The following is a 25786-nucleotide window of genomic DNA, read 5'->3' as shown; positions in this document are numbered from 1 at the left end:
AGTGGAACTATTCTCATGTTTTTCTTTTTTTTTGTAAATTTATTTATTTTACTTAAAATATTTAGTTGCGATCATCCGTAAAGCTAATTTATAAGTGAGTGTTTCTCTGACATTTATTTGTAGGACACTGTGTACTATGGAGTTTAGAGGTGCAGTACAGTAGCTTGCGCACTTTAAATCTGCTATAAAAGCTCAAGTTTTCCCCCTCTGTACCCCAGCAGATGCATAGTACATTGTAGTGTATTCAAAATCGGATGTGGTTCAAATAGCATGTGGTAACAAATACAGTAGCATACCCCACTTAGTCCAAATCGCATAGCATAGATGGTATAAGCTCAAATCGCACCTAGAACAAATAGCACCGTGTGTGGGCCCCATTAGCCCCCGTGGTTTCTTTACTTATATATATATTTTCTCTAACGTCCTAGAGGATGCTGGGGACTCCGTAAGGACCATGGGGATAGACGGGCTCCGCAGGAGACATGGGCACTTTAAGAAAGACTTTGACTCTGGGTGTGCACTGGCTCCTCCCTCTATGCCCCTCCTCCAGACCTCAGTTTGATACTGTGCCCAGTGGAGACTGGGTGCATTTCAGGAGGTTTCCTGTAAAGAAAGCATTTTAGTTAGGTTTTTTATGTTCAGGGAGCCTGCTGGCAACAGACTCCCTGCATCGAGGGACTGAGGAGAGAGAAACAGACCCACTTCTCTGAGTTTCAGGGCTCTGTTTCTTAGGCTACTGGACACCATTAGCTCCAGAGGGATCGGTACGCAGGTCTCACCCTAGCCGTCCGTCCCAGAGCCGCGCCGCCGTCCTCCTCGTAGAGCCGGAAGATAGAAGCCGGGTGAGTATTGAGGAAAAGACATCAGAGGTGGCAGAAGACACCTTGATCTTCATAGAGGTAACGCACAGCACTGCAGCTGTGCGCCATTGCTCCCATTCACCTCACACACCTCGGTCACTGTAAGGGTGCAGGGCGCAGGGCGCAGGGGGGTGCGTCCTGGGCAGCAATATAAACCTCTCCTGTGGCATATGTATATATATACATGTACAGCTGGGCACTGTACATGTATATAAGAGCCCCCGCCATGTTATTGAGAAGTTTGAGCTGGACAGAAGCCCGCCGCCGAGGGGGCAGGGCTTCTCTCTCAGCACTCACCAGCGCCATTTTTCTCCACAGCACTGCTGAGAGGAAGCTCCCCAGACTCTCCCCTGCTTAACACACGGTAAAAGAAGGGTTTTAAAGTAGAGGGGGGGCACATAATTGGCGCATATACATAACAAAAGCGCTACTGGGTAAACATAGTGTTTTTTCCTGGGTCATATAGCGCTGGGGTGTGTGCTGGCATACTCTCTCTCTGTCTCTCCAAAGGGCCTGGTGGGGAACCTGTCTTCAGAAAAGAGCTTCCCTGTGTGTGTGTGGTGTGTCGGTACGCGTGTGTCGACATGTCTGAGATTGAAGGCTCACCTAAGGAGGAGGGGGAGTGTATGAATGTTAGGTCTCCGTCGGCAGTGCCGACACCTGACTGGATGGATATGTGGAATGTTTTAAGTGCTATTTTTAATTTATTGCACAAAAGATTAGACAAAGCTGAAGCTGGGGTACAGTCAGGGAGTTAACCCATGCCTGTCCCAATGTCGCCTGGACCTTCAGGGTCTCAGAAGCGCCCACTATCCCAAATAGTTGACACAGATACCGACACGGATTCAGACTCCAGTGTCGACTACGATGATGCAAAATTACAGCCAAAGGTGGCTAAATGTATTCGATATATGATTATCGCAATAAAAGATATTTTGCATATCACTGAGGAACCCCCTGACACGAGGGTACACATGTATAAGGGAAAGAAACCTGCGGTCACCTTTCCCTCCTCACATGAGCTGAACGAATTATGCGAAAAAGCGTGGGAAACTCCAGACGAAAAACTGCAGGTTCCCAAAAGGATTCTAATAGCGTATCCTTTCCCGTCGCAGGACAGAATACGGTGGGAATCCTCCCCTAGGGTAGACAAAGCTTTGACGCGCTTATCAAAAAAGATAGCGCTTCCATCCCAAGATACGGCTACCCTCAAGGATCCTGCTGACCGCAAGCAGGAGGTTACCTTGAAGTCCATTTACGCACATTCTGGTACGTTACTCAGACCGGCTATTGCGTCGGCCTGGGTTTGTAGTTCTGTAGCAGCATGGACAGATTCCTTATCAGCGGATGTTGAGACCCTTGATAAGGATACCATTTGAATGACCCTAGGGCATATAAAAGATGCTGTCTTATATATGAGGGATGCTCAAAGAGACATTAGTTTACTGGGTTCCAGGATAAACGCTATGTCTATTTCTGCTAGGCGTGTCTTATGGACCCGACAGTGGACAGGTGATGCCGACTCCAAGAGGCATATGGAGTTGTTGCCTTACAAGGGTGAGGAATTGTTTGGAGAGGGCCTCTCGGACCTCGTCTCCACGGCTACGGCAGGTAAATCGAATTTTTTGCCATAAATTCTTTCACAATCTAAGAAAGCGCTTCATTATCAAATGCAGTCCTTTCGTTCCAATAAAAGCAAGAGAGTACGTGAATCGTCCTTTCTTGCCAGAGGTAAGGGCAGAGGGAAAAAGCTGCACAACACAGCTAGTTCCCAGGAACAGAAGTCCTCCCCGGCCTCTGCAAAATCCACCGCATGACGCTGGGGTTTCCCTGAGGGAGTCCGCTCCAGTGGGGGCACGTCTTCGACTTTTCAGCCACATCTGGGTTCACTCACAGGTGGATCCCTGGGCAATAGAAATTGTTTCCCAGGGTTACAAGCTGGAATTCGAAGAGGTGCCTCCTCGCCGGTATTTCAAATCGGCCCTACCGACTTCCCCCCTGGAAAGGGAGATAGTGTTACATGCGATTGACAAATTGTGTCTTCAACAAGTGGTGGTAGAGGTTCCCTTGCTTCAAAGAGGGAAGGGGTACTACTCAACTCTGTTTGTGGTCCTGAAACCGGACGGTTCGGTCAGACCCATTTTGAATTTGAAATCCCTGAACCTTTACTTAAAACGGTTCAAGTTCAAGATGGAATCGCTCAGAGCGGTCATCGCCAGCCTTGAAGGGGGAGATTTTATGGTATCTCTGGACATAAAGGATGCATACCTGCATGTTCCCATATACCCTCCTCATCAGGCGTACCTGAGATTTGCGGTACAGGATTGTCATTACCAATTTCAGACGTTGCCGTTTGGGCTTTCCACGGCCCCGAGAATTTTCACCACGGTAATGGCGGAAATGATGGTGCTCCTGCGCAAGCAGGGTGTCACAATTATCCCGTACTTGGACCATCTCCTCATAAAAGCGAGATCACGGGAGAAGTTGCTGAACAGCGTATCACTTTCACTGAATGTGTTACAGCGACACGGCTGGATTATCAATATTCCAAAATCGCAGCTGAATCCTACAACTCGTCTGCCCTTCTTGGGAATGATTCTGGACACAGACCAGAAGAGGGTTTTTCTTCCGACAGAAAAAGCGCAGGAACTCATGACTCTAGTCATGAACCTGTTGAAGCCAAAACAAGTGTCAATACATCATTGCACTCAAGTCCTGGGAAAAATGGTGGCGACATACGAAGCCATTCCCTACGGCAGATTCCATGCAAGGACCTTCCAATGGGACCTATTGGACAAATGGTCCGGGTCACATCTGTAAATGCATCAGCGGATCACCCTGTCCCCCAGGGCCAGAGTATCTCTCCTGTAGTGGCTGAAAAGTGCTCACCTTCTAGAGGGCCGCAGGTTCGGCATTCAGGACTGGATCCTGGTGACCACGGAAGCGAGCCTCCGAGGTTGGGGAGCAGTCACACAGGGAAGAAATTTCCAAGGCCTTTGGTCAAGTCAAGAGACTTGTCTTCACATCAACATCCTGGAACTAAGGGCCATATACAACGCCCTACGTCAAGCGGAGATCTTACTTCGCAATCGACCAGTTCTGATCCAGTCAGACAACGTCACCGCAGTAGCTCATGTAAACCACCAAGGCGGCACAAGGAGCAGAGTGGCAATGGCGGAAGCCACCAGAATTCTTCGCTTGGCGGAGAATCATGTAAGCGCTCTGTCAGCAGTGTTCATTCCGGGAGTGGACAACTGGGAAGCAGACTTCCTCAGCAGACACGACCTGCATCCGGGAGAGTGGGGACTTCATCAGGTTTGCAAGTCGGTGGGGACTGCCCCAAATAGACATGATGGCGTCCCGTCTCAACAAAAAGCTTCAAAAATATTGCACCAGGTCAAGAGACCCTCAGGCGGTAGCTGTGGACGCCCTAGTGACACCATGGGTGTTCCAGTCGGTCTATGTGTTTCCGCCTCTTCCTCTCATACCCAAGGTGTTGAGGATAATAAGAAAAAGAGGAGTGCGAACAATACTCATTGTTCCGGATTGGCCACGAAGGACCTGGTATCCGGATCTGCAGGAAATGCTCACAGAAGATCCGTGGCCTCTTCCTCTAAGGCAGGACCTGTTACAACAAGGTCCCTGTCTGTTCCAAGACTTACCGCGGCTGCGTTTGACGGCATGGCCGTTATTCCTACGCTAATAAAGGCTAGGAAGGACGTGACATCTAAACATTATCACCGAATATGGCGAAAAAATGTTTCTTGGTGTGAGGCCAGGAATGCTCCTACGGAAGAATTCCATCTAGGCCATTTTCTTCACTTCCTACAAACTGGAGTGAATTTGGGCCTAAAATTAGGCTCCATTAAAGTTCAGATTTCGGCCTTATCCCTTTTCTTTCAAAAGGAATTGGCCTCTTTACCTGAAGTACAGACTTTTGTGAAGGGAGTACTGCATATTCAGCCTCCTTTTGTACCTCCGGTGGCGCCTTTGGACCTTAACGTGGTGTTAAGTTTCGTTAAGTCACATTGGTTTGAACCACTTAAAACAGTGGAGTTGAAATATCTCACTTGGAAGGTGGTCATGTTGTTAGCCTTGGCTTCGGCTAGGCGAGTTTCGGAATTGGTGGCTTTATCACATAAAAGCCCCTATCTGGTTTTCCATATGGATAGAGCGGAATTGCGGACCCGTCCTCAATTCCTACCTTAGGTGGTCTCATCCTTTCATATGAACCAACCTATTGTCGTGCCTGTGGCTACACATGACTTGGAGGATTCCGAGTCCCTTGATGTGGTCAGGGCTTTGAAAATTTACGTGGCCAGAACGGCTAGGATCAGAAAAACAGAAGCACTGTTTGTCCTGTATGCAGCCAACAAGGTTGGCGGCCCTGCTTCAAAGCAGACTATTGCTCGCTTGATCTGTAACACGATTCAGCAGGCGCATTCTACGGCAGGATTGCCGTTACCGAAATCGGTTAAGGCCCATTCCACTAGGAAGGTGGGCTCGTCTGGGGCGGCTGCCCGAGGGGTCTCGGCACTACAGCTGTGCCGAGCTGCTACTTGGTCAGGGCCAAGCACCTTTGCAAAGTTCTATAAGTTTGATACCCTGGCTGAGGAGGATCTCCTGTTAGCTCAATTGGTGCCGCAGAGTCATCCGCACTCTCCTGCCCGTTTGGGAGCTTTGGTATAATCCCCATGGTCCTTACGGAGTCCCCAGCATCCTCTAGGACGTTAGAGAAAATAAGATTTTAAACCTACCGGTAAATCTTTTTCTCGTAGTCCGTAGAGGATGCTGGGCGCCCGTCCCAAGTGCAGACTACTTCTGCAAGACTTGTATATAGTTATTGCTTACACAAGGGTTATGTTATAGTTTCATCGGTTTTGGACTGATGCTATGTCGTTTTCATACTGTTAACTAGATAGTATATCACAAGTTATACGGTGTAATTGGTGTGGCTGGTATGACTCTTACCCTTGGATTAACAAAAATCCTTTCCTCGTACTGTCCGTCTCCTCTGGGCACAGTTTCTCTAACTGAGGTCTGGAGGAGGGGCATAGAGGGAGAAGCCAGTGCACACCAGGAACTAAATTCTTTCTTAAAGTGCCCATGTCTCCTGCGGAGCCCGTCTATCCCCATGGTCCTTACGGAGTCCCCAGCATCCTCTACGGACTACGAGAAAAAGATTTACCGGTAGGTTTAAAATTTTATTTTTTTTACCATCTCTTTCACAGAGCGTGTGGCGGGACCGTGTCTTTGACGCCCCCACCACCGCTCCTACGCTTTCCCTGCCCCAGCAACCGGAGTGCAGGTTTTGAAGTCAGTGTACTCGGCCAGGTTCCACACCAGTGAGCCGTAGCTGCAGCAGGTGAGACGGGTATCAGGTAAGGCTGCACTAATTGCGGCTGTTGCTGCCAGCTAGGAAGGCTACCCATTTGGCAATGGAGCACTATATTGATTGTAGCGGCAATGTCCCTGAGGGTTGCCAGAAGGGGGAGGTTGGCTTTTCCCATTAGCCCTTCCCCCACCCCTTGGCATGTCCCATAACTCAAGCTACCCGCCAGAAGGATTTCTCCCACAGGCAGACACCGGGCAGCCATTTCCACAGTACCTGCCTCTTGTGAAGCTGAGACACTGGCTCCTGCCTCTCTGTATACCTCACCCAGGTTATACATTTTTGCTCTTTCCTCCTCTCTGGGCTGGTCTGTTGCCCATTTCTCTGACGTCCTAAGTGGATGCTGGGGACTCCGTCAGGACCAGGGGGATAGCAGCTCCGCAGGAGACAGGGCACAAAAGTAAAAGCTTTAGTATCAGGTGGTGTGCACTGGCTCCTCCCCCTATGACCCTCCTCCAAGCCTCAGTTAGGTTTTTGTGCCCGGCCGAGAAGGGTGCAATCTAGGTGGCTCTCCTAAAGAGCTGCTTAGAGTAAAAGTTTTCTTAGGTTTTTTATTTTCAGTGAGTCCTGCTGGCAACAGGCTCACTGCATCGAGGGACTTAGGGGAGAAGAAGTGAACTCACCTGCGTGCAGGATGGATTGGCTTCTTAGGCTACTGGACACTAGCTCCAGAGGGACGATCACAGGTACAGCCTGGATGGGTCACCGGAGCCGCGCCGCCGACCCCCTTGCAGATGCTGAAGAGAGAAGAGGTCCAGAAATCGGCGGCTGAAGACTTCCCAGTCTTCTTAAGGTAGCGCACAGCACTGCAGCTGTGCGCCATTGCTCTCAGCACACTTCACACCAACGGTCACTGAGGGTGCAGGGCGCTTGGGGGGGCGCCCTGGGCAGCAATGAAAGTACCTATGCTGGCTAAAAATACATCACATATAGCCCCTGGGGCTATATGGATGTATTTAACCCCTGCCAGGTTGTCAGAAAAACGGGAGAAGAAGCCCGCCGAAAAGGGGGCGGGGCCTATTCTCCTCAGCACACAGCGCCATTTTCCCTCACAGAACTGCTGGTGGGAAGGCTCCCAGGCTCTCCCCTGCACTGCACTACAGAAACAGGGTTAAAACAGAGAGGGGGGGCATTTTTGTGGCGATATTATTACATATTAGGATGCTATAAGGGAAAACACTTATATAAGGTTGTCCCTGTAAAATTATAGCGTTTTGGTGTGTGCTGGCAAACTCTCCCTCTGTCTCCCCAAAGGGCTAGTGGGGTCCTGTCCTCTACCAGAGCATTCCCTGTGTGTGTGCTGTGTGTCGGTACGTGTGTGTCGACATGTATGAGGACGATGTTGGTGAGGAGGCGGAGCAATTGCCTGTAATGGTGATGTCACTCTCTAGGGAGTCGACACCGGAATGGATGGCTTATTTAGGGAATTACGTGATAATGTCAACAAGCTGCAAGGTCGGTTGACGACATGAGACGGCCGGCAAACCAATTAGTACCTGTCCAGGCGTCTCAAACACCGTCAGGGGCTTTAAAACGCCCATTACCTCAGTCGGTCGACACAGACACGGACACTGACTCCAGTGTCGACGGTGAAGAAACAAACGTATTTTCCATTAGGGCCACACATGTTAAGGGCAATGAAGGAGGTGTTACATATTTCTGATACTACAAGTACCACAAAAAAGGGTATTATGTGGGGTGTGAAAAAACTGCCTGTAGTTTTTCCTGAATCAGATAAATTAAATGAAGTGTGTGATGATGCGTGGGTTTTCCTCGATAGAAAATTAAAGACGCTCACACGCTTATCAAAACAAGTGGCGTTACCGTCTCCAGATACGGCCGCCCTCAAGGAGCCAGCTAATAGGAGGCTGGAAAATATCCTAAAAAGTATATACACACATACTGGTGTTATACTGCGACCAGCGATCGCCTCAGCCTGGATGTGCAGCGCTGGGGTGGCTTGGTCGGATTCCCTGACTGAAAATATTGATACCCTTGACAGGGACAGTATTTTATTGACTATAGAGCATTTAAAGGATGCAGTTCTATATATACGAGATGCACAGAGGGATATTTGCACTCTGGCATCAAGAGTAAGTGCGATGTCCATGTCTGCCAGAAGATGTTTATGGACACGACAGTGGTCAGGTGATGCAGATCCCAAACGGCACATGGAAGTATTGCCGTATAAAGGGGAGGAGTTATTTGGGGTCGGTCCATCGGACCTGGTGGCCACGGCAACAGCTGGAAAATCCACTTTTTTACCCCAAGTCACATCTCAGCAGAAAAAGACACCGTCTTTTCAGCCTCAGTCCTTTCGTCCCCATAAGGGCAAGCGGGCAAAAGGCCAGTCATATCTGCCCAGGGGTAGAGGAACGGAAGAAGACTGCAGCAGGCAGCCCCTTCCCAGGAACACTCGCAAGTGGACCCCTGGATCCTACAAGTAGTATCCCAGGGGTACAGATTGGAAATTCGAGACGTCTCCCCCTCGCAGGTTCCTGAAATCTGCTTTACCAACGTCTCCCTCCGACAGGGAGGCATTATTGGAAACAATTCACAAGCTGTATTCCCAGCAGGTGATAATCAAAGTACCCCTCCTACAACAAGGAAAGGGGTATTATTCCACACTATTTGTGGTACTGAAGCCAGACGGCTCGGTGAGATCTATTCTAAATCTGAAATCTTTGAACACTTACATACAAAGGTTCAAATCAAGATGGAGTCACTCAGAGCAGTGATAGCGAACCAGGAAGAAGGGGACTATATGGTGTCCCTGGACATCAAGGATGCTTACCTCCATGTCCCAAATTGCCCTTCTCACCAAGGGTACCTCAGGTTCGTGGTACAGAACTGTCACTATCAGTTTCAGATGCTGCCGTTTGGATTGTCCACGGCACCCCGGGTATTTACCAAGGTAATGGCCGAAATGATGATTCTACTTCAAAGAAAAGGCGTCTTAATTATCCCTTTCTTGGACGATCTCCTGATAAGGGCAAGGTCCAGAGAACAGTTGGAGGTCGGAGTAGCACTATCTCAAGTAGTTCTACGACAGCACGGGTGGATTCTAAATATTCCAAAATCGCAGCTGATTCCGACGACACGTCTGCTGTTACTAGGGATGATTCTGGACACAGTCCAGAAAAAGGTGTTTCTCCCGGAGGAGAAAGCCTGGGAGTTATCCGAGCTAGTTAGGAACCTCCTAGAACCAGGCCAAGTGTCAGTGCATCAATGCACAAGAGTCCTGGGAAAAATGGTGGCTTCTTACGAAGCGATTCCATTCGGCAGATTTCAGGAAAGAATTTTTTAGTGGGATCTGCTGGACGAATGGTCCGGATCGCATCTTCAGATGCATCAGCGGATAATCCTGTCTCCAAGGACAAGGGTGTCTCTTCTGTGGTGGCTGCAGAGTGCTCATCTACTAGAGGGCAGCAGATTCGGCATTCAGGACTAGGTCCTGGTGACCACGGATGCCAGCCTGAGAGGCTGGGGAGCAGTCACACAGGGAAGAAATTTCCAAGGAGTGTGGTCAAGTCTGGAGACTTCTCTCCACATAAATATACTGGAGCTAAGGGCAATTTACAATGCTCTGAGCCTAGGAAGACCTCTGCTTCAAAGTCAACCGGTGCTGATCCAGTCGGACAACATCACGGCAGTCGCCCATGTAAACAGACAGGGCGGCACAAGAAGCAGGAGGGCAATGGCAGCAAGGATTCTTCGCTGGGCGAAAAATCATGTGATAACACTGTTAGCGGTGTTCATTCCGGGAGTGGACAACTGGGAAGCAGACTTCCTCAGCAGGCACGACCTCCACCCGGGAGAGTGGAGACTTCATCTGGAAGTCTTCCACATGATTGTGAACCGTTGGGAAAGACCAAAGGTGGACATGATGGTGTCCCGTCTGAACAAAAAACTGGACAGGTATTGCGCCAGGTCAAGAGACCCTCAGGCAATAGCTGGGACGCTCTGGTAACACCGTGGGTGTACCAGTCGGTGTATGTGTTCCCTCCTCTGCCTCTCATACCCAATGGTACTGAGAATTATAAGAAGGAGAGGAGTAAGAACTATACTCGTGGCTCCGGATTGGCCAAGAAGGACTTGGTACCCGGAACTTCAAGAGATACTAAGAAGGGACTTGCTTCAGCAAGGATCATGTCTGTTCCAAGACTTACCGCGGCTGCGTTTGACGGCATGGCGGTTGAACGCCGGATCCTAAAGGAAAAAGGCATTCCGGAAGAGGTCATCCCTACCCTGGTCAGAGCCAGGAAGGAGGTGACCACACAACATTATCACCGCATTTGGCGAAAATATGTTGCATGGTGTGAGGCCAGGAAGGCCCCCACGGAGGAATTTCAACTCGGTCGATTCCTACATTTCCTGCAAACAGGAGTGTCTATGTGCCTCAAATTGGGGTCCATTAAGGTTCAAATTTCGGCCCTGTCGATTTTCTTCCAGAAAGAATTGGCTTCAGTTCCTGAAGTCCAGAAGTTTGTCAAGGGAGTACTGCATATACAACCCCCTTTTGTGCCTCCAGTGGCACTGTGGGATCTCAACGTAGTTCTGGGATTCCTCAAATCACATTGGTTTAAACCGCTCAAATCTGTGGATTTGAAATATCTCACATGGAAAGTGACCATGCTGTTGGCCCTGGCCTCGGCCAGGCGAGTGTCAGAATTGGCGGCTTTGTCTCACAAAAGCCCATATCTGATTGTCCATTCGGACAGGGCAGAGCTGCGGACTCGTCCCCAGTTTCTCCCTAAGGTGGTGTCAGCGTTTCACCTGAACCAGCTTATTGTGGTACCTGCGGATACTAGGGACTTGGAGGACTCCAAGTTGCTAGATGTTGTCAGGGCCCTGAAAATATATTTTTCCAGGACGGCTGGAGTCGGGAAAACTGACTTGCTGTTATCCTGTATGCACCCAACAAACGGGGTGCTCTTGCTTCTAAGCAGACGATTGCTAGTTGGATGTGTAGTACAATTCAGCTTGCACATTCTGTGGCAGGCCTGCCACAGCCAAAATATGTAAATGCCCATTCCACAAGGAAGGTGGGCTCATCTTGGGCGGCTGCCCGAGGGGTCTCGGCTTTACAACTTTGCCGAGCTGCTACTTGGTCAGGGGCACACCCTGGCTGAGGAGGACCTGGAGTTCTCTCACTCGGTGCTGCAGAGTCATCCGCACTCTCCCGCCCGTTTGGGAGCTTTGGTATAATCCCCATGGTCCTGACGGAGTCCCCAGCATCCACTTAGGACGTCAGAGAAAATAAGAATTTACTTACCGATAATTCTATTTCTCGTAGTCCGTAGTGGATGCTGGGCGCCCATCCCAAGTGCGGATTGTCTGCAATACTTGTACATAGTTATTGTTACAAAAATCGGGTTATTATTGTTGTGAGCCATCTTTTCAGAGGCTCCGCTGTTATCATGCTGTTAACTGGGTTCAGATCACAGGTTGTACAGTGTGATTGGTGTGGCTGGTATGAGTCTTACCCGGGATTCAAAATCCTTCCTTATTGTGTACGCTCGTCCGGGCACAGTATCCTAACTGAGGCTTGGAGGAGGGTCATAGGGGGAGGAGCCAGTGCACACCACCTGATACTAAAGCTTTTACTTTTGTGCCCTGTCTCCTGCGGAGCTGCTATCCCCCTGGTCCTGACGGAGTCCCCAGCATCCACTACGGACTACGAGAAATAGAATTATCGGTAAGTAAATTCTTATTTTATAATTTATCTGCATTGAATGTTCTGTGCGCCTATTTTATTTTAATGTGTAGGAGTACTTTGATAGGCTCTATACTTTATGTATGCTACCTGTGACTTTCTTCTCTTACACTTTACTACTTAGTTGTTGTTGTTTTTTTTTAGCTTTTTCTGTGTTTACTGTTTAGTGAGAACACTTTTTTATTAGTGTTCACAGTTCTTACAATATACAGTGTTGTAGCCCCACTCATTTCTTTATTTGAGGTGCTCGTACATCCAGTGCTCTCCCATTATAATTGTGCACTGTTGTTTTCTTATAAACTTCTCTGTGTGGGGACGTGGAATACTTTAGTCTGTCTTCCAAGAGCAAAGCACCCAGGGAGGGGGTGCTACTGTGCTGCAGCGCTTTCTCCTCAGGCTCCAGACCATGATGGCTTATACGTCCGCTGTTTTTAAAATATGCAACGTTATGTCCCTTTGGTTAATGCTTCCTCTCAGGAACCTGCATGGGCATCCTCGCTCTCGCAGGTAATGTTACAGCTAGTATACCAGCTTGCAAATCCCAGGCTGTGCTGAAGCGCTTTCTCCTCAGGCCCTAGACCATGATGGCTTATATGTTCGATGTTTTTAAAATATGCAGCATTAGGTCCCTTTGGTTACTGCTTCCTCTCAGCGGTGATCGCGCTGAAACAAAAAAAAAAGTGGGTCCCAGGGACCCCTCACTTTTAAAAATTGGGGTCCTACCGGTCTTTTTCTGGGTCCCATTGGAATGAAGGTTCGTATTAATCTTAATCTTGTTTGGACACTACAAAAGTGTTGCAAGGTGGGGGGATGGGGTGACAATGCTGCTGGGCCGTGTAGCATGCAGGACACCCTGCACCAGAGGTGTAACTAGACATTTTGGTGCCCTTAGGCAGAAAGTGAATTGGTGTTCCACCGCCCAGACTGCAAAGTATACGCAAAATTTCATGGGCATGGCTTCATGGGGACGGGGCGTGACCACATTATAGTGCCAATTCACATTACACCACACAATAGTGCCGCTTATATACATTGCACCAGGTAGAACCTCCTATGCACACTGCGCCAGGTAGAGCACTTTATAGACTTTGCTCCAGGTACAGCACGTTATACACTTTGCTCCAGGTACAGCACGTTATACACTTTGCTCCAGGTACAGCACGTTATACACTTTGCTCCAGGTATAGCCCGTTATACACATTGCGCCAGGCAGAGCACTTTATACACATTGCGCCAGGCAGAGCACGTTATTATACACATTGCGCCAGGCAGAGCACGTTATTATACACATTGCGCCAGGCAGAGCACGTTATTATACACATTGCGCCAAGCAGAGCACGTTATTATACACATTGCGCCAGGCAGAGCACGTTATTATACACATTGCGGCAGGCAGAGCAGGTTATTATACACATTGCGCAAGTCAGAGCACGTTATTATACACATTACGCCAGGCAGAGCACGTCATACACATTGCGCCAGGCAGAGCACGTTATACACATTGCCCCAGGCAGAGCACGTTATACATATTGCGCCAGGCAGAGCATGAGTGTGGTACTATCCTGCTAGCCCAAGTGGCATTATGCCATTGTGCAGATATGTCAAGGCAGTGCAAATAGAGGGTACTGCATACATGAATTGCCAAATATAGCTGATGGGAACCCACTTCTTGACAACCAGATTTTAAGTTAGACACCTCTGGCTTTAGTGTAAAAACACACACACATTTACACATGAATACAGCCACATTTATACTCCTATACATACAGACACATACATACAGACACACACATACTTATTATAAGTACACAAACACATGTATATATACAGACACAAACACAAGCTGCCCATCCTTGTTACCGGGTTGCTGGGTGCTGAGAATGGCATGACGATAAGGTCACAGCCTGGGAGTAGCTGCGGATTAAGGAATTAGCGGGGAACAGAGCTCTTTCCACTCTGCGTCTCCTGCTGCCCGCCCCCAGGCCCGAGCTCCATAGACACTGTGCCTGACATGCTGTCCTTCCCCCGTCGCCAGGTAATCACTGATCCGTTCTGGGCGCCGCTCTCTCTGCTGTGTCGGGCCGGAGGTGAGTGAGGAGAGGCGGCAGCAATGTCTATCAGTGACCGGGGGGGCTCACGGCAGCGCAACACTAATTGTAAGGGGACGGGGAGGCGGCAACAACCATGCTCCACCCTCCCTGTCTATCAGTGACCCGGGGGGGGGGGGGGGGGGGGGGCAGCTCACGGCAGCGCAGCACCAATTGGAAGGGGAGGCAGCAGGAGGATTATTACACTGGCTGGTTGCAGTGTGCAGCGGTAATCACAGTGTGGGACCCGCTGATTTTTGAAAACTGGGTCCCTTACTGCTTATAGCATGTAAAATACGCGCTATAGCGAGTATTAACGATCACTGTCTCAGGAACCTGCATGGGCATCCTCGCTCTCGCAGGTAATGTTACAGCTAGTATACCAGCTTGCAAAATCCCAGGCTACCCCCCCCCCCCCCCCTCTCTCCCCGCATTTGTAAGTACAGGTGTGTGTCAGTCTGCTCAGGGAGATGCACAACCCACTTCTGAAGAACCGCCATGGGTTCAGTCTTTCTCGCAGTCTGTTCAGGGGCTAGCGCAGGTGTCTGCTTCTCTCCAACAGATGCTTGTCATGGACAGGCCATCCAAGCACAGACTCGCCAAACAGGACATCGCTCTGTGTGCAACTGGGACTCGAATGTTTTGTCGGACCACAAGGACAACATCTCTATCTCTTCAGATGTGAAAATCTCCTCCTCTGTTTCGGAAGATTCCCAAGCACAAGTGAATGTTAGATCCGTGCTTTTGATTAAGGGCACGAATCAGTCTTCTAAGTCTGATGACTCTGTATTTAAATAACCGAAGAAGGTGGCAGCTGAATTCCCTTCCTCTAGCCAGGTAAAACGTGATAGGCCAACCCCCGCAAGTAGTGAGCTGAAATGCTGATGTCGCGCCCATCGGTAGCAACATTTGAATAGCTACCGGCGGGTGTGATAGGGGCCATATCCGCGAGTTAAGGCCACCATTGACCTTGGCATCCCCACTTCTAAAGTTTCAGTATCCGCTGCCGGGAGAGCTTCATACTTGGCGTGCCAATGCAAATTCCAAGAAGGCTTTCAAGTCTCTTCCCATTTCCAGCGATGTGCTGTTCAGTCCAGAATTGGATAAGATTATGGCTAAAATGGCACCTTCAAAAATGGCCTTTAAACCCTCTGTGACAGCCCCTAGGTTGCAAACTTCTACTTTTCGCTCCTTTCGCCTACAAGGTAAGGCCAAAAGCCAGTCTTTCAACAGGTTCCAAGGCTCTTCAACTAAGAGTTCGATGTCCAGTGGTAAACAGACCTGGTCTGCCCGACGTTTTGCTGCCAAGCCGGCAGACAATAAGAAAAGTAGCGCTTATAGGTCACATAAGAGAAGAGCAGTTCATTACAATACACATGTTTAATGGATTAGCAATTTGTACACTGCATTAATGAATAAAATAATAAATAAAAAATAGACACATAACATACACATTAAAATCTAATAAATAGGTCCTTGAAAAAGTTGCGTGAACGCAACGAAACGCGTTGGTGATAGCTGTTGTGTTGTTTACTCCCATGGATTTACAGTAACAGAAGATTATCAGACCTGGATCAAGTCCCCCATCTTTACACTTTTGGACATTCTCCTGCATCTATTTCATCAAGGGACTGCAAATTGCGGGACGCTGATCCGCTTAAACGCCTTGAACACGCTTGTGGTAACTATTACCCTCGGTTGTTAACCTCACGGGTCCACATGAGACTTATAAGGGGACTTATATGAGGAACAGGTCATTCAAATTCTTCTTGGTCCATATGCCATCTGATTGGGAGCAGCACTATTAGCAGTATTTTATTAGATATTAATGTGTATGTTATGTGTCTATTTTTTATTTATTATTTTATTCATTGATGCAGTTTACAAATTGCTAATCCATTAAACGTGTATTGTAATGATCTGCTCTTCTCTTATGTGACCTATAAGCGTTACTTTTCTTATTGCATTTGTATCCATTAGGGGTCTGACCAACCCCTCACTTTTGTTCAGCTGCTGGGCCTATCAAGCACCAGGAGTCAATTACCCTCTGGTAATTTTCTTTCATATCTGCATTATCACAAGCCGGCAGACAAGCCTTTTACCTGAGAACTCCCAGGGTGGGAGGCCGTGTTCTGCTTTTCATTGATGTCGACAATACTCCCAAGGTTCCTTTTTTTTTTTCTTTTTCTTTGCTTATCCTCCCTTAAGGACAGTTTTTGGACATCCTCATAGTATCCATTATCCCACGGTTGGCTGGCAGAGAAAATGGGATTTTTGTACTTTCTTAAATCTTATTTTTCTCAGTCATCCCTTTGTTTGGTTTTCTTTTATCCTTTGTTATTCCTTGTTAGGATTATGGTTTCCTTGCTTGTTTCTACCCTTGGTTCTGTCCTTTTGGGGCTTTATGCAAAAAAATACTGAACTCTAAGGTAGCTTGTGGAGTTTGAAGGGGAGGTTTTGCACTTTTAGAGTTAGATTTAAAGTGCCCTAATGCCTTTGCTGCACCTCTATACTACATAGTATCCTACCCCCCACCCCACCCCATCCAGCTGGGCATGTTATAAAACTGTGTTCAAGAAAATGGTTTATTGATCTCTCCTCCCTGTTAATAATCTACTTGTATTATTGCTTTATATGCTACTATACTGAAGCCAATGTTTTCCATCATTCTATATTTTCCCCAAAGTAAAAATAGAATATTTTTTGCTATTTTGAAATTAGATACTGGTGCATAGTTGTGACAAGAACACGTTGTAAGTTCATTTATGCAGTGGGAAATATTACTATACTGTAATAACTTTCCTCCATTTGTTTTCATTTTCCAGGGAGATTGGAGTAATGGTGAAGCTTTACCAAAACATGACGCCTGTTTTGCTTCATAATTCACAACTTGACCATCGAAAAGTAACTTTTTTTTTTAAGCGTTAATTCTTGAAATGTGCGAGATTTTGTCTGATTCCATAGCTTAGCATGATCTGAAATAGTTGAAATGTTACGTGTTTCACAAAGTGTTTCTAGTGGAAGCTTGGGTATACACTTATCCACCGGACACACAATTGGCCACCTGTAAGCTGAAAGTTAGCCAGATCCCGTTGCAGCAATGTTTCTTCTCTGCAGCAGAACTTTTAGTGAGATTCTGGCAGAATCATTATTCTCCTGATGGCTGTGCAGCATAGGGGCCCAGTCCTGTTTCTCCCCAAGTCCAACGTGGTGTTCCTGGGTTGTGACAGCCCAAAACATAGCTGAACCTTTCCTCTGGCACTGCCTTCACTCGATTTCATTACTCTAATCGAGTAGGGCAGCACGACTTGCGGCGGGCGGGAGGAGAGGTTGTGGTGGTGTCACTCTCACAGAGCAGGGTTTGTTTTTTTTTAGCAGGGTTTTTTTTTTTTTTTTTTTTGTCTCAAGACATTTCAACTCCTAAGTGATTTTTTATTCAGTTTTTAATCATGACGCTTTTTAGAATGACATGATGAGTTTTCTGAATGTCAGTATAACAAAATCAGATCCGATGTGTCCTTATACGCCTATCCTTGTTGTGTACACAGGGCATAAGCTGCATGGTGTGACTTAGAGGCTTTTCCACGGGTAGCGATTCCCAGACTTTAATAATCTTTCCTAAATTTAGTGTCTTATTCGCATTTTAGCCACATACAATTTAAATTGCTTATAGTGACCAAGTAGCTTAGAATGAGTATCTTTGTTGTAAATTAATTATGGCATGTCGTATCCGTGGTACACATCAGAGCGATGTAATGAAGGACGGAATGATCCCTTGTTCCGTCTTTCATTACACTGCATGGCGACGCATGCGATGTCGTCTGGTTGGCCGTGCAGCATGCCTGACTGGAAAACATTGTATGCGGGGGCGCGCATATTGGGTGTACACACTGAACGATCCTGCCAATATGTCACTCAGATTCAGCCGGAAACTACATATACCGGGCTGAGATCGCTCTAGTGTGTACCCGGCCTTAGTCACAAAATCTGGATTAGAGAATAGGTGTATGTGTTTATGAGAAGCATACCCTATGAAGTAAATTGAATTCACTGTAGGTAATAATTTTAATGTTATTTTATAAACTTACCTCTTAATATTCTTCCAGATACAACATCCTAGTGCATTGGGTTTAGAAGTCGGAAATGAAATCCAGGTAAAGTGGTTCATATTCACCAGAAAAATTATATTGTCACAGTGCAAGAATGTTGCAAAAACACAAATCTTATTTAGTTTGGTGGAGCGACAGAGCTCAAATAAACAAACAGTTGTATGAGTAGAGTACACTGGGCCTGAGCATTTCAGACTTTTACGTTAGAAGCTAGTATCTCTCTGGATTGAAAGATGCCCTCTAGCTCAGTGGTTCTCAAACCCGGTCCTCAGGATGCCAAATAGTTCATGTTTTCAGGTCACCTAGCAGGTGCACAGGTGCATTCGTTACTCACTGACCAGAGAGGCTGCATGTTCATGAGGTTCTGCACCATTGGTGGCTTTAGAGGATTGATCACTTCTGGTCTTCAGGGCAGAGTCACAAGAAAGTATTCTTGCCCTTGTAGCTGGTATAAAGCAAAATTCTCTTGAGTCTCTAAAAGAGCAACCAGGGACTTTGGGGCAGATGTATGAACCTGGAGAAGGCATAAGGAAGTGATAAACCAGTGATATGTGCAAGGTGATAAAGGCACCAGCCAGTCGGCTCCTAACTGTTCATTTACATATTGGAGCTGATTGGCTGGTGCGTTCATCACCTTGCACATATCAATGGTTTATCACTTCCTTATGCCTTCTCCAGGTTAATACATCTGCCCCTATGTTTGAAATATGACAGTCCCCTAAGCATTGAGTCGTGCTATAGCATTTATATAGTAATTATTAGATGTGGGGCCAAATGTAATAGAGTGAGAGTTTCAGAAAGTGAGAGATTTGGTCAGGTTTTTCTGTTTTTTTTAAGAAGGGCAATCATTTACACTACAAAACCAGGTTGCTCTTGCTGTGTAAATGATTGCCACTTTAAAAAAAAACTGCAAAACCTTCCCAAATCTCTCACTTTCTGAAACTCTCACTCTATTACATTTGGCCCGTGACATATTATTGTTATTATTACATTTTATTTATAAGGCGCCACAAGTATTCTGCAGCGCCGTACAAAGGACAGTACAGGGAGACAAAACTTAGCATTACAGTACATAAATAACAAAAACAGAGTACAGGTAACAAAGAGCACCACAATTCTCAAAACATAAAGCAGATAAGATGTAAGTAGCGAGGGAGTAATCATCGTACTACTTGGGGCTGATGAGCCTTTACCAGCAGGAGAAAAAGCGGGTAAAGATGGTCGCTGAGAAGGAGAGAGCTGCAAGTGAAATGTGTTGAGAAGTGGGCTTTGACAATAAGAGGAAAGAGGGCCCTGCTCTGAAGAGCTAACAATCTAGTGGGAAGGGGCGATAGACAGATGACATGAGGTTCAAGCAAGCGGGATGATGACAGTGATGATCAAGGCATGAGGCAGGGGGATGGAGGAGCAGCCTCAAAACTAGGTTATGCATCGGAAGGATACGCTTTGATGAATAGGTGGGTTTTTAGTGCCCGTTTGAAGCTTTGCAAGATTGGTGAGAATCTAATGGAGCGGGGGAGCGTGTTCCACTGAAGGGGTGCAGCACGGGCAAAATCTTGAATTCGAGCATGGGGAGCAGTGACCAGGGCAGAGGAGAGGCGACGGTCATTGGCCGACCGTAGGGAGCGGGAGGGAGTATGAAGGGAGAGGAGGTTGGAGATGTAGGGAGCAGTGGAATTAGAGTTGGCCATGTATGTGAGGGTGAGCAGTTTGATGAGGATTCTGTAGGGGAATGGGAGCCAGTGCAGATTTTGTCAAAGAGGAGTGGCAGATGTGGAGCGGCGTTGAGGACAGATTGGAGCGAGATGGGAGCAAGTGAGGCCAGTGAGGAGAACATTGCAGTAGTCGAGTCGTGAGATAACCAGTGAGTAGATGATAAGTTTAGTTGCACTCTGGGAAAGAAATGTCCTGATGCGAGCAATGTTGTGTAGCTGGAACTGACAGGATTGTGCCAGAGCTTGGATGTGGGGTGCAAAGGAGAGGGAGGAGTCAAGAGTGACGCCAGAGCAGCGGAGTTGGAAACGGGGGAGATGATGGTGTTGTCAACAGTGATAGAGGTATGGTAGGGGGTGTTGCTCTGGCTGGGGGAAAGATAATGTGTTCAGTTTTGTCCATGTTGAGCCTCAGCGGTGCGCTCAGACATCCAGGAGGAGATGGCGGAGAGGCAGCTGGAAACCTGAGAGAAGATAAAGGGGGAGAGATCAGGAGAGAAGAGGTAGAGTTGTGTGTCATCAGCATAGAGGTGGTATTGAAGGCCAAAGGAGTTAATGAGCGCACCCAGGGAAGAGGTGTACAGGGAGAACAGAAGGGGGCCTAGGACAGAACCCTGAGGGACACCAACAGGAAGGATGGAAGGGTGTGAGGTGGTGCCGGAGGCAGACACAGAGAAGGAGCGGTTGGTAAGGTAAGAGGTAAACCAGTCAAGGACCGTGCTAGAGAGACCAACTTTTTGGAGTATGCGGAGGAGGAGAGGATGATCCACGGTGTCAAAGGCAGCAGAGAGGTCCAGAAGGATGAGCAGAGAGAAGTGGCCCCTGGATTTGGCCGAAAGCAGGTCATTGGTGACTTTCACCAGGGCAGTCTCTGTGGAGTGGAGTGGGCGAAAGCCAGAATGTAGTGGATCAAGGATGGAGTTGTCAGAGAAGTAGCTTGTGAGACGGCTGTATACCAGTCATTCAAGTAGTTTGGAGGCGAATGGGAGAAGAGAGATGGGGCGGTAGCTGGTTAGTGATGAAGGGTCGAGGTTGGTTTTTTTGAGAATAGGTGAGACCAGAGCATGTTTGAATGGTGAGGGAAATATGCCGGTAGAGAGCGGTAGGTTAAAGAGGTGAGCAAGGTGGGAGCAGGCAGTGGGGGAGAGGGAGCGGAGAAGACTGGAGGGGAAGGGGTCCAGGGGGCAGGTTGAGGGGGGAAGGAGATAAGATGAGGGAGTGGACTTCCTTGTCTGTAGTGGGACGGAAGGAGGACAGGGTGGGATAGATGGAGGGGAAGGATGATGGGGGCAGCAAAGGGGTGACGGTAGGAGATGTGTTGGATATCCTCAATTTTGGGGATGAAGAAGGAGGCAAAGTCGGTGACAGTGAAGGAGGAGGGGGGCGAAAGGAGAGTGTTGAAAGTTTCGAAGAGACGTTGTGGATTGGAGGATTGAGAAGAGATGAGTACTTGGAAAAAGGATTGCTTGGCGAGGGAAAGAGCAGAGCTGTAGGAGGAGAAAATAAACTTGAAATGGAGGAAGTCCGCCAGAGAGTGAGATTTCCTCCAGGAGCGTTCAGCAGAGTGTGAACATTTTTGTAAGACTCGTGTTAGTTTGTTGTGCCAGGGTAGGGGTTTGGAGTGGCGGAGGGGAACAGAGGAGAGGGAAGCCACAGAGTCAAGAGCAGCGGTAAGGGAAGAGTTATAGAAGGAGGCTGCCTGGTTGGGACAAGTCATAGATATACATAGACATAACAAATTTTTTATTTTAGATGGAGTAAGATTATTATATACATCAGTTGTATTTCCTCACTCTTGATTTCATTACTGCTAGGTAAATACACATTCTGCATTAGTAGTCTGAAAAAAACTAACGTCTGTTTTTTTTCTGGGTTTTTTTCTGGACAGGTAAAATACTTTGGCCGTGATCCAACTGATGGTAGAATGAGGCTTTCTCGGAAAGTTCTCCAGTCACCTGCTAGTACTGTGGCCAAAACACTAAGTGATCGTAATAGTATTATCATGAGTGGAGTGGGCTCTTCAACATCACCTTAGACAATATCTTGAAGTTATTTCCCATCCATGTGAATGAACATCTCACTCTGTTTGTATATTCTGTAGATAATGTATTTTAAATACTTGATAAATAAAATGTATTTCGTACAATCTTAAGTACTTATTTTCCGTCGTTTTTTTATTTGTGCTTTTATGGTTCATTTAGGTAAATTGGGAACTGAAATATGAAAATCAAAAACATTCCATGCAATGTACAAAGCTTTATGTTGTGTCACACACTTCCTACACCAACCAGCTCTCTTTCATCAGGTTTCCTCTTACCTCTCTACCTCTGTCTCCCCAAATGCATCTTTTCTCCAAACATAGGGGCAGATGTATTAAGCCTGGAGAAGTGATAAAGCAGTGATAAGTGGAAGGTGATAACGCACCAGCCAATCAGCTCCTAAAGGTGGGTACACACTAGCCGATGTGCTCCATGAGTGATGTCGCTAAGTGTGTTCCCTTCCCTGCCGGTGCAGTTGTCAAACTTACCACAGACAGTACTGCTCCCCTATGCATTATTGACACCTACACTGTATCGCTTTCACTTACCATTTACAGTACAAACAATTCATATACTATATACAGACCACGCAACATTGCAGTTGCATGTAATGCTTCTACCCATACAATACACACAGAAATGTATAAAGCGCACACATTACGCAGAGCTTTACAGAGAATTTTTAGTCATTCACATTTTTGGATTGTGGGAAGAAACCAAACTACCCAGAGGAAATGCAAGCATGGAAAGAATGTAGAAACTCCTGAAGCATGGAGAGAACATATAAACTCTACACCTTTGTAGGGATCCTGCCCAAGACCATTGTACCTCCATACACTGCTATTACACTTTCTGAACTCCTTTTATAATAGCAACTGTTGATGGCAAGAGGGACATGAAGCAGCCATACAGTGATGTGAAAGGTCAGACCCGGGACTTATCCCTTTTCCATTGCAGTGCGCAAGATATTCCAGATTGGGACCCTGGGGTGTGGCCTCTGTTTGCCACACCTTCTCACAGAAGTTGTCCCGCGTCATGCTGGCGTGCACCTTCACCCGACACCGCTGCTGTCTTCAGGGCAGACAGCGTACACCATGCCCCCAATCCGTGGGACACAGCAGTTTATGCTCTCCGCATGCTGCAAATAGGTCCTATGTGGATGACCCGGGTTACCCATTCACATTGCCCCTGCACCCAGGTCCTACCAGTGTCCCAATACTGCAAGCTTCCCAGGCTGGATTCCCGGGTAGCAGCCCTTTTTTATTTTTTTGGGGGGGGCCCGTGTTGATGCAAATTCATTTGCAAAATCATGCAATTTCCAAGGCAGTGGAGTAATTACTTTGGCCATAAAGACAATACATTTCATCATCCATGGGGGAATCTGGAGACTTATAGCATAGCATGAGGAGTCCTAGGCATCAAGTAGTTAACTTCTTGCAGGCATAGGTTCCTCCTCTCCTATACCCTGCCTGCAACATCCAGTTTTTTCTTGGTGCCAAAGGGGCTATCTCTTTCAGCAACGCTGGGGGAAATTGGACCATGGGGTTGTAGGTTGGGAGTGCTGGAGCTGGCACTTAAACTATAGCTTTAAACTCTAAGCTCTTCCAAGTGCTTTTGTTTGCAGTATAAGCCCTGTGCGCACAGCCTGAGTGCAGTGGTGGCTGGGAGCTCTGGGCAGCTTCCTTAGTCATGATGATACTATGGTGACAGCCGGGAGGAAGGGGGAATGTGCTATTGGCTGAGACCACCCGGACCTGGAGACTGGGAGCACTCACCCTGTCCCAGGTTGCGGCACCATCTTTTGCCGGATTTTCTGCAGGCAGCTCCTTTACAAGCAGCTCGTGATCAGGTAAAACCAAGTGATTTCCCCATAGATGGATTGGAGTAGCACTTTCAGCAAGAAGAGTGCAGCCACAGAGTTGGGGAGAGCCTGTTGGTCCTCACTGTTGCTATGGTCCACTGTGGATTTGCTGCGTAGCACACTAAAACAGCATTCTCCAGCTCTCATGCAGAACAGAAACTGCCCTTCAGGCTGGGATCACTGTGGTGCAGATATATCACCAGCTCCTATTATCTACAGCTGTTAGCCTCTCCAGAAACACTAAAAGGACGTATTCACGGCCCAATTTGGGGAAAGATGTGTGCTGAGCGAACCGCGTCGGATCCAGAGGAGGGTGAAGTGGATGCGAGTGGGGAGGATGCTGTCCTGTCACAGGGTATTCAGATCTGTCCTACATATTCCTGACAAGACTGAAGATGTAGAAGAGGAATCTTATTTTAACACTAAAAATAAATCCTCACTTCAAAGGAATTAAATGCCCTGTTTGAAGAGATGTGGGAGAACCCTGACAAAAAGTTTCAGATCACTAAAAGGCTGATTTCTTCCTTTCCCTTTCCTGCGGAGGATAGGAAGAAATGGAATAACCCGCCGATTGTGGACGCATCAGTGTCCCGGTTGTCACGTAAGATAGTTTTACCGGTTCCTGGGGCCGCGTCCTTACAGGACGCAGCTGAGCGCAAGATTGAAACCACTCTCAAATCTTTACACACTGCAGCTGGGGTGGCCCAGAGACCCACTATTGCTTGTGCATGGATCACAAGGGCCATTGCTAAGTGGTCAGGTAACCTAATTCACGGCTTAGATTCCTTACCCAGGGGGGAGATTATTTTACTCCTACAGCATATTCAGGATTCTGCTAACTTTATGGTGGAGGCCTTAAAGGAAATTGGTTTACTCAACGCACGCACCACAGCCATGGCAGTGTCAGCACGTAGAGGCTTGTGGCTACGCCAGTGGACTGCAGATGCGGATTCCAGGAAAGGCGTGGAAAGCCTACCATTCACGGGTGAGGCTCTTCTTGGAGATGAACTGGAAACGTGAATATTCAAAGCTACGGCGGGTAAGTCTACAGGAAAATCCAAGGGTTCTTCTACAACCTTCCGAGGTGGTAAAAGTAAACCCAGAAAACCCGCGGTTGCAGGTTCTTAGGAACAGACCTCCGGATCTGCTTCCTCAAAGCCTTCAGCATGACGGTGGACCGCACTGCCTGGAAGACAGGCAGGTGGGAACCCGTTGCGTTATTTCAGTCACATATGGGCGACATCATGTAAAGATCCCTGGGTCAAAGAGCTTATCGCACAGGGATACAGACTGGAATTTCAGGAACTCCCACCTCCTAGATTCTTCAAATCCTGCTTAACAGCTTCTCCAGAAGCAGGTTTGACTTTGCAGGCAGAGATTCAAAAACTGGTACAGACTCAGGTCATTGTTCCAGTTCCACTATACCTACAAAACAAGGGTTATTATTCCAACCTGTTTGTAGTACCGAAACCGGACGGTTCGGTAAGGCCCATTTTAAACCTCAAATCACTGAACCCGTACTTACGGGTGTTCAAATTCAAGATGGAGTCTCTGAGAGCAGTGATCTCAGGTCTGGTGGAGGGGGAATTCCTGGTGTCTCTCGACATCAAGGATGCGTACCTTCACATTCCGATTTGGCCGCCTCATCAGACATATCTAAGGTTCACCCTGCAGGACTGTCACTACCAGTTTCAGGCCCTGCCAATTGGCCTCTCCACGGCACCGAGGGTTTTCACCAAGGTGATGGCAGAGATGATGTCTCTCCTCCGCAAACAGGGAGTAAACATCATACCATACCTGGACGACCTGCTGATAAAAGCGCCTTCCAGGGAGAGGTTGTTGGACAGCATTGCCTTCTCAACCAGATTTCTCCAGGATCATGGATGGATTCTGAACCTACCAAAATCCTACCTGGAACCAACACGGAGGCTTCTGTTCCTAGGAATGATCCTGGATACGGCGGAACAAAAGGTGTTCCTTCCCTTAGAAAAGGCTTTGGCAATCCAGTCA

At 47.6% G+C, this 25786-nt stretch overlaps 1 protein-coding gene across 2 annotated transcripts in view; it reads left to right on the top strand.

The window, feature by feature from the left end:
* PNPT1 (polyribonucleotide nucleotidyltransferase 1) overlaps positions 1-22028 on the top strand; it is a 311784-nt gene extending 289756 nt beyond the window's left edge. For both annotated transcript variants that reach the window (XM_063918199.1, XM_063918198.1), the window contains 3 exons: positions 16881-16959; positions 18162-18209; positions 21765-22028. In XM_063918199.1, coding sequence (XP_063774269.1) covers positions 16881-16959; positions 18162-18209; positions 21765-21911 — 274 coding nt within the window. In that variant the 3' untranslated portion in view covers positions 21912-22028. The remainder of the gene's footprint in view (positions 1-16880; positions 16960-18161; positions 18210-21764) is intronic.
* The last annotated feature ends 3758 nt before the right edge of the window (positions 22029-25786 follow it).

Source organism: Pseudophryne corroboree, chromosome 4 (genome assembly GCF_028390025.1).
Source record: "Pseudophryne corroboree isolate aPseCor3 chromosome 4, aPseCor3.hap2, whole genome shotgun sequence".
In the NCBI taxonomy this organism is placed as follows: domain Eukaryota; kingdom Metazoa; phylum Chordata; class Amphibia; order Anura; family Myobatrachidae; genus Pseudophryne; species Pseudophryne corroboree.
This window is presented reverse-complemented; position numbering and strand designations above follow the sequence as displayed.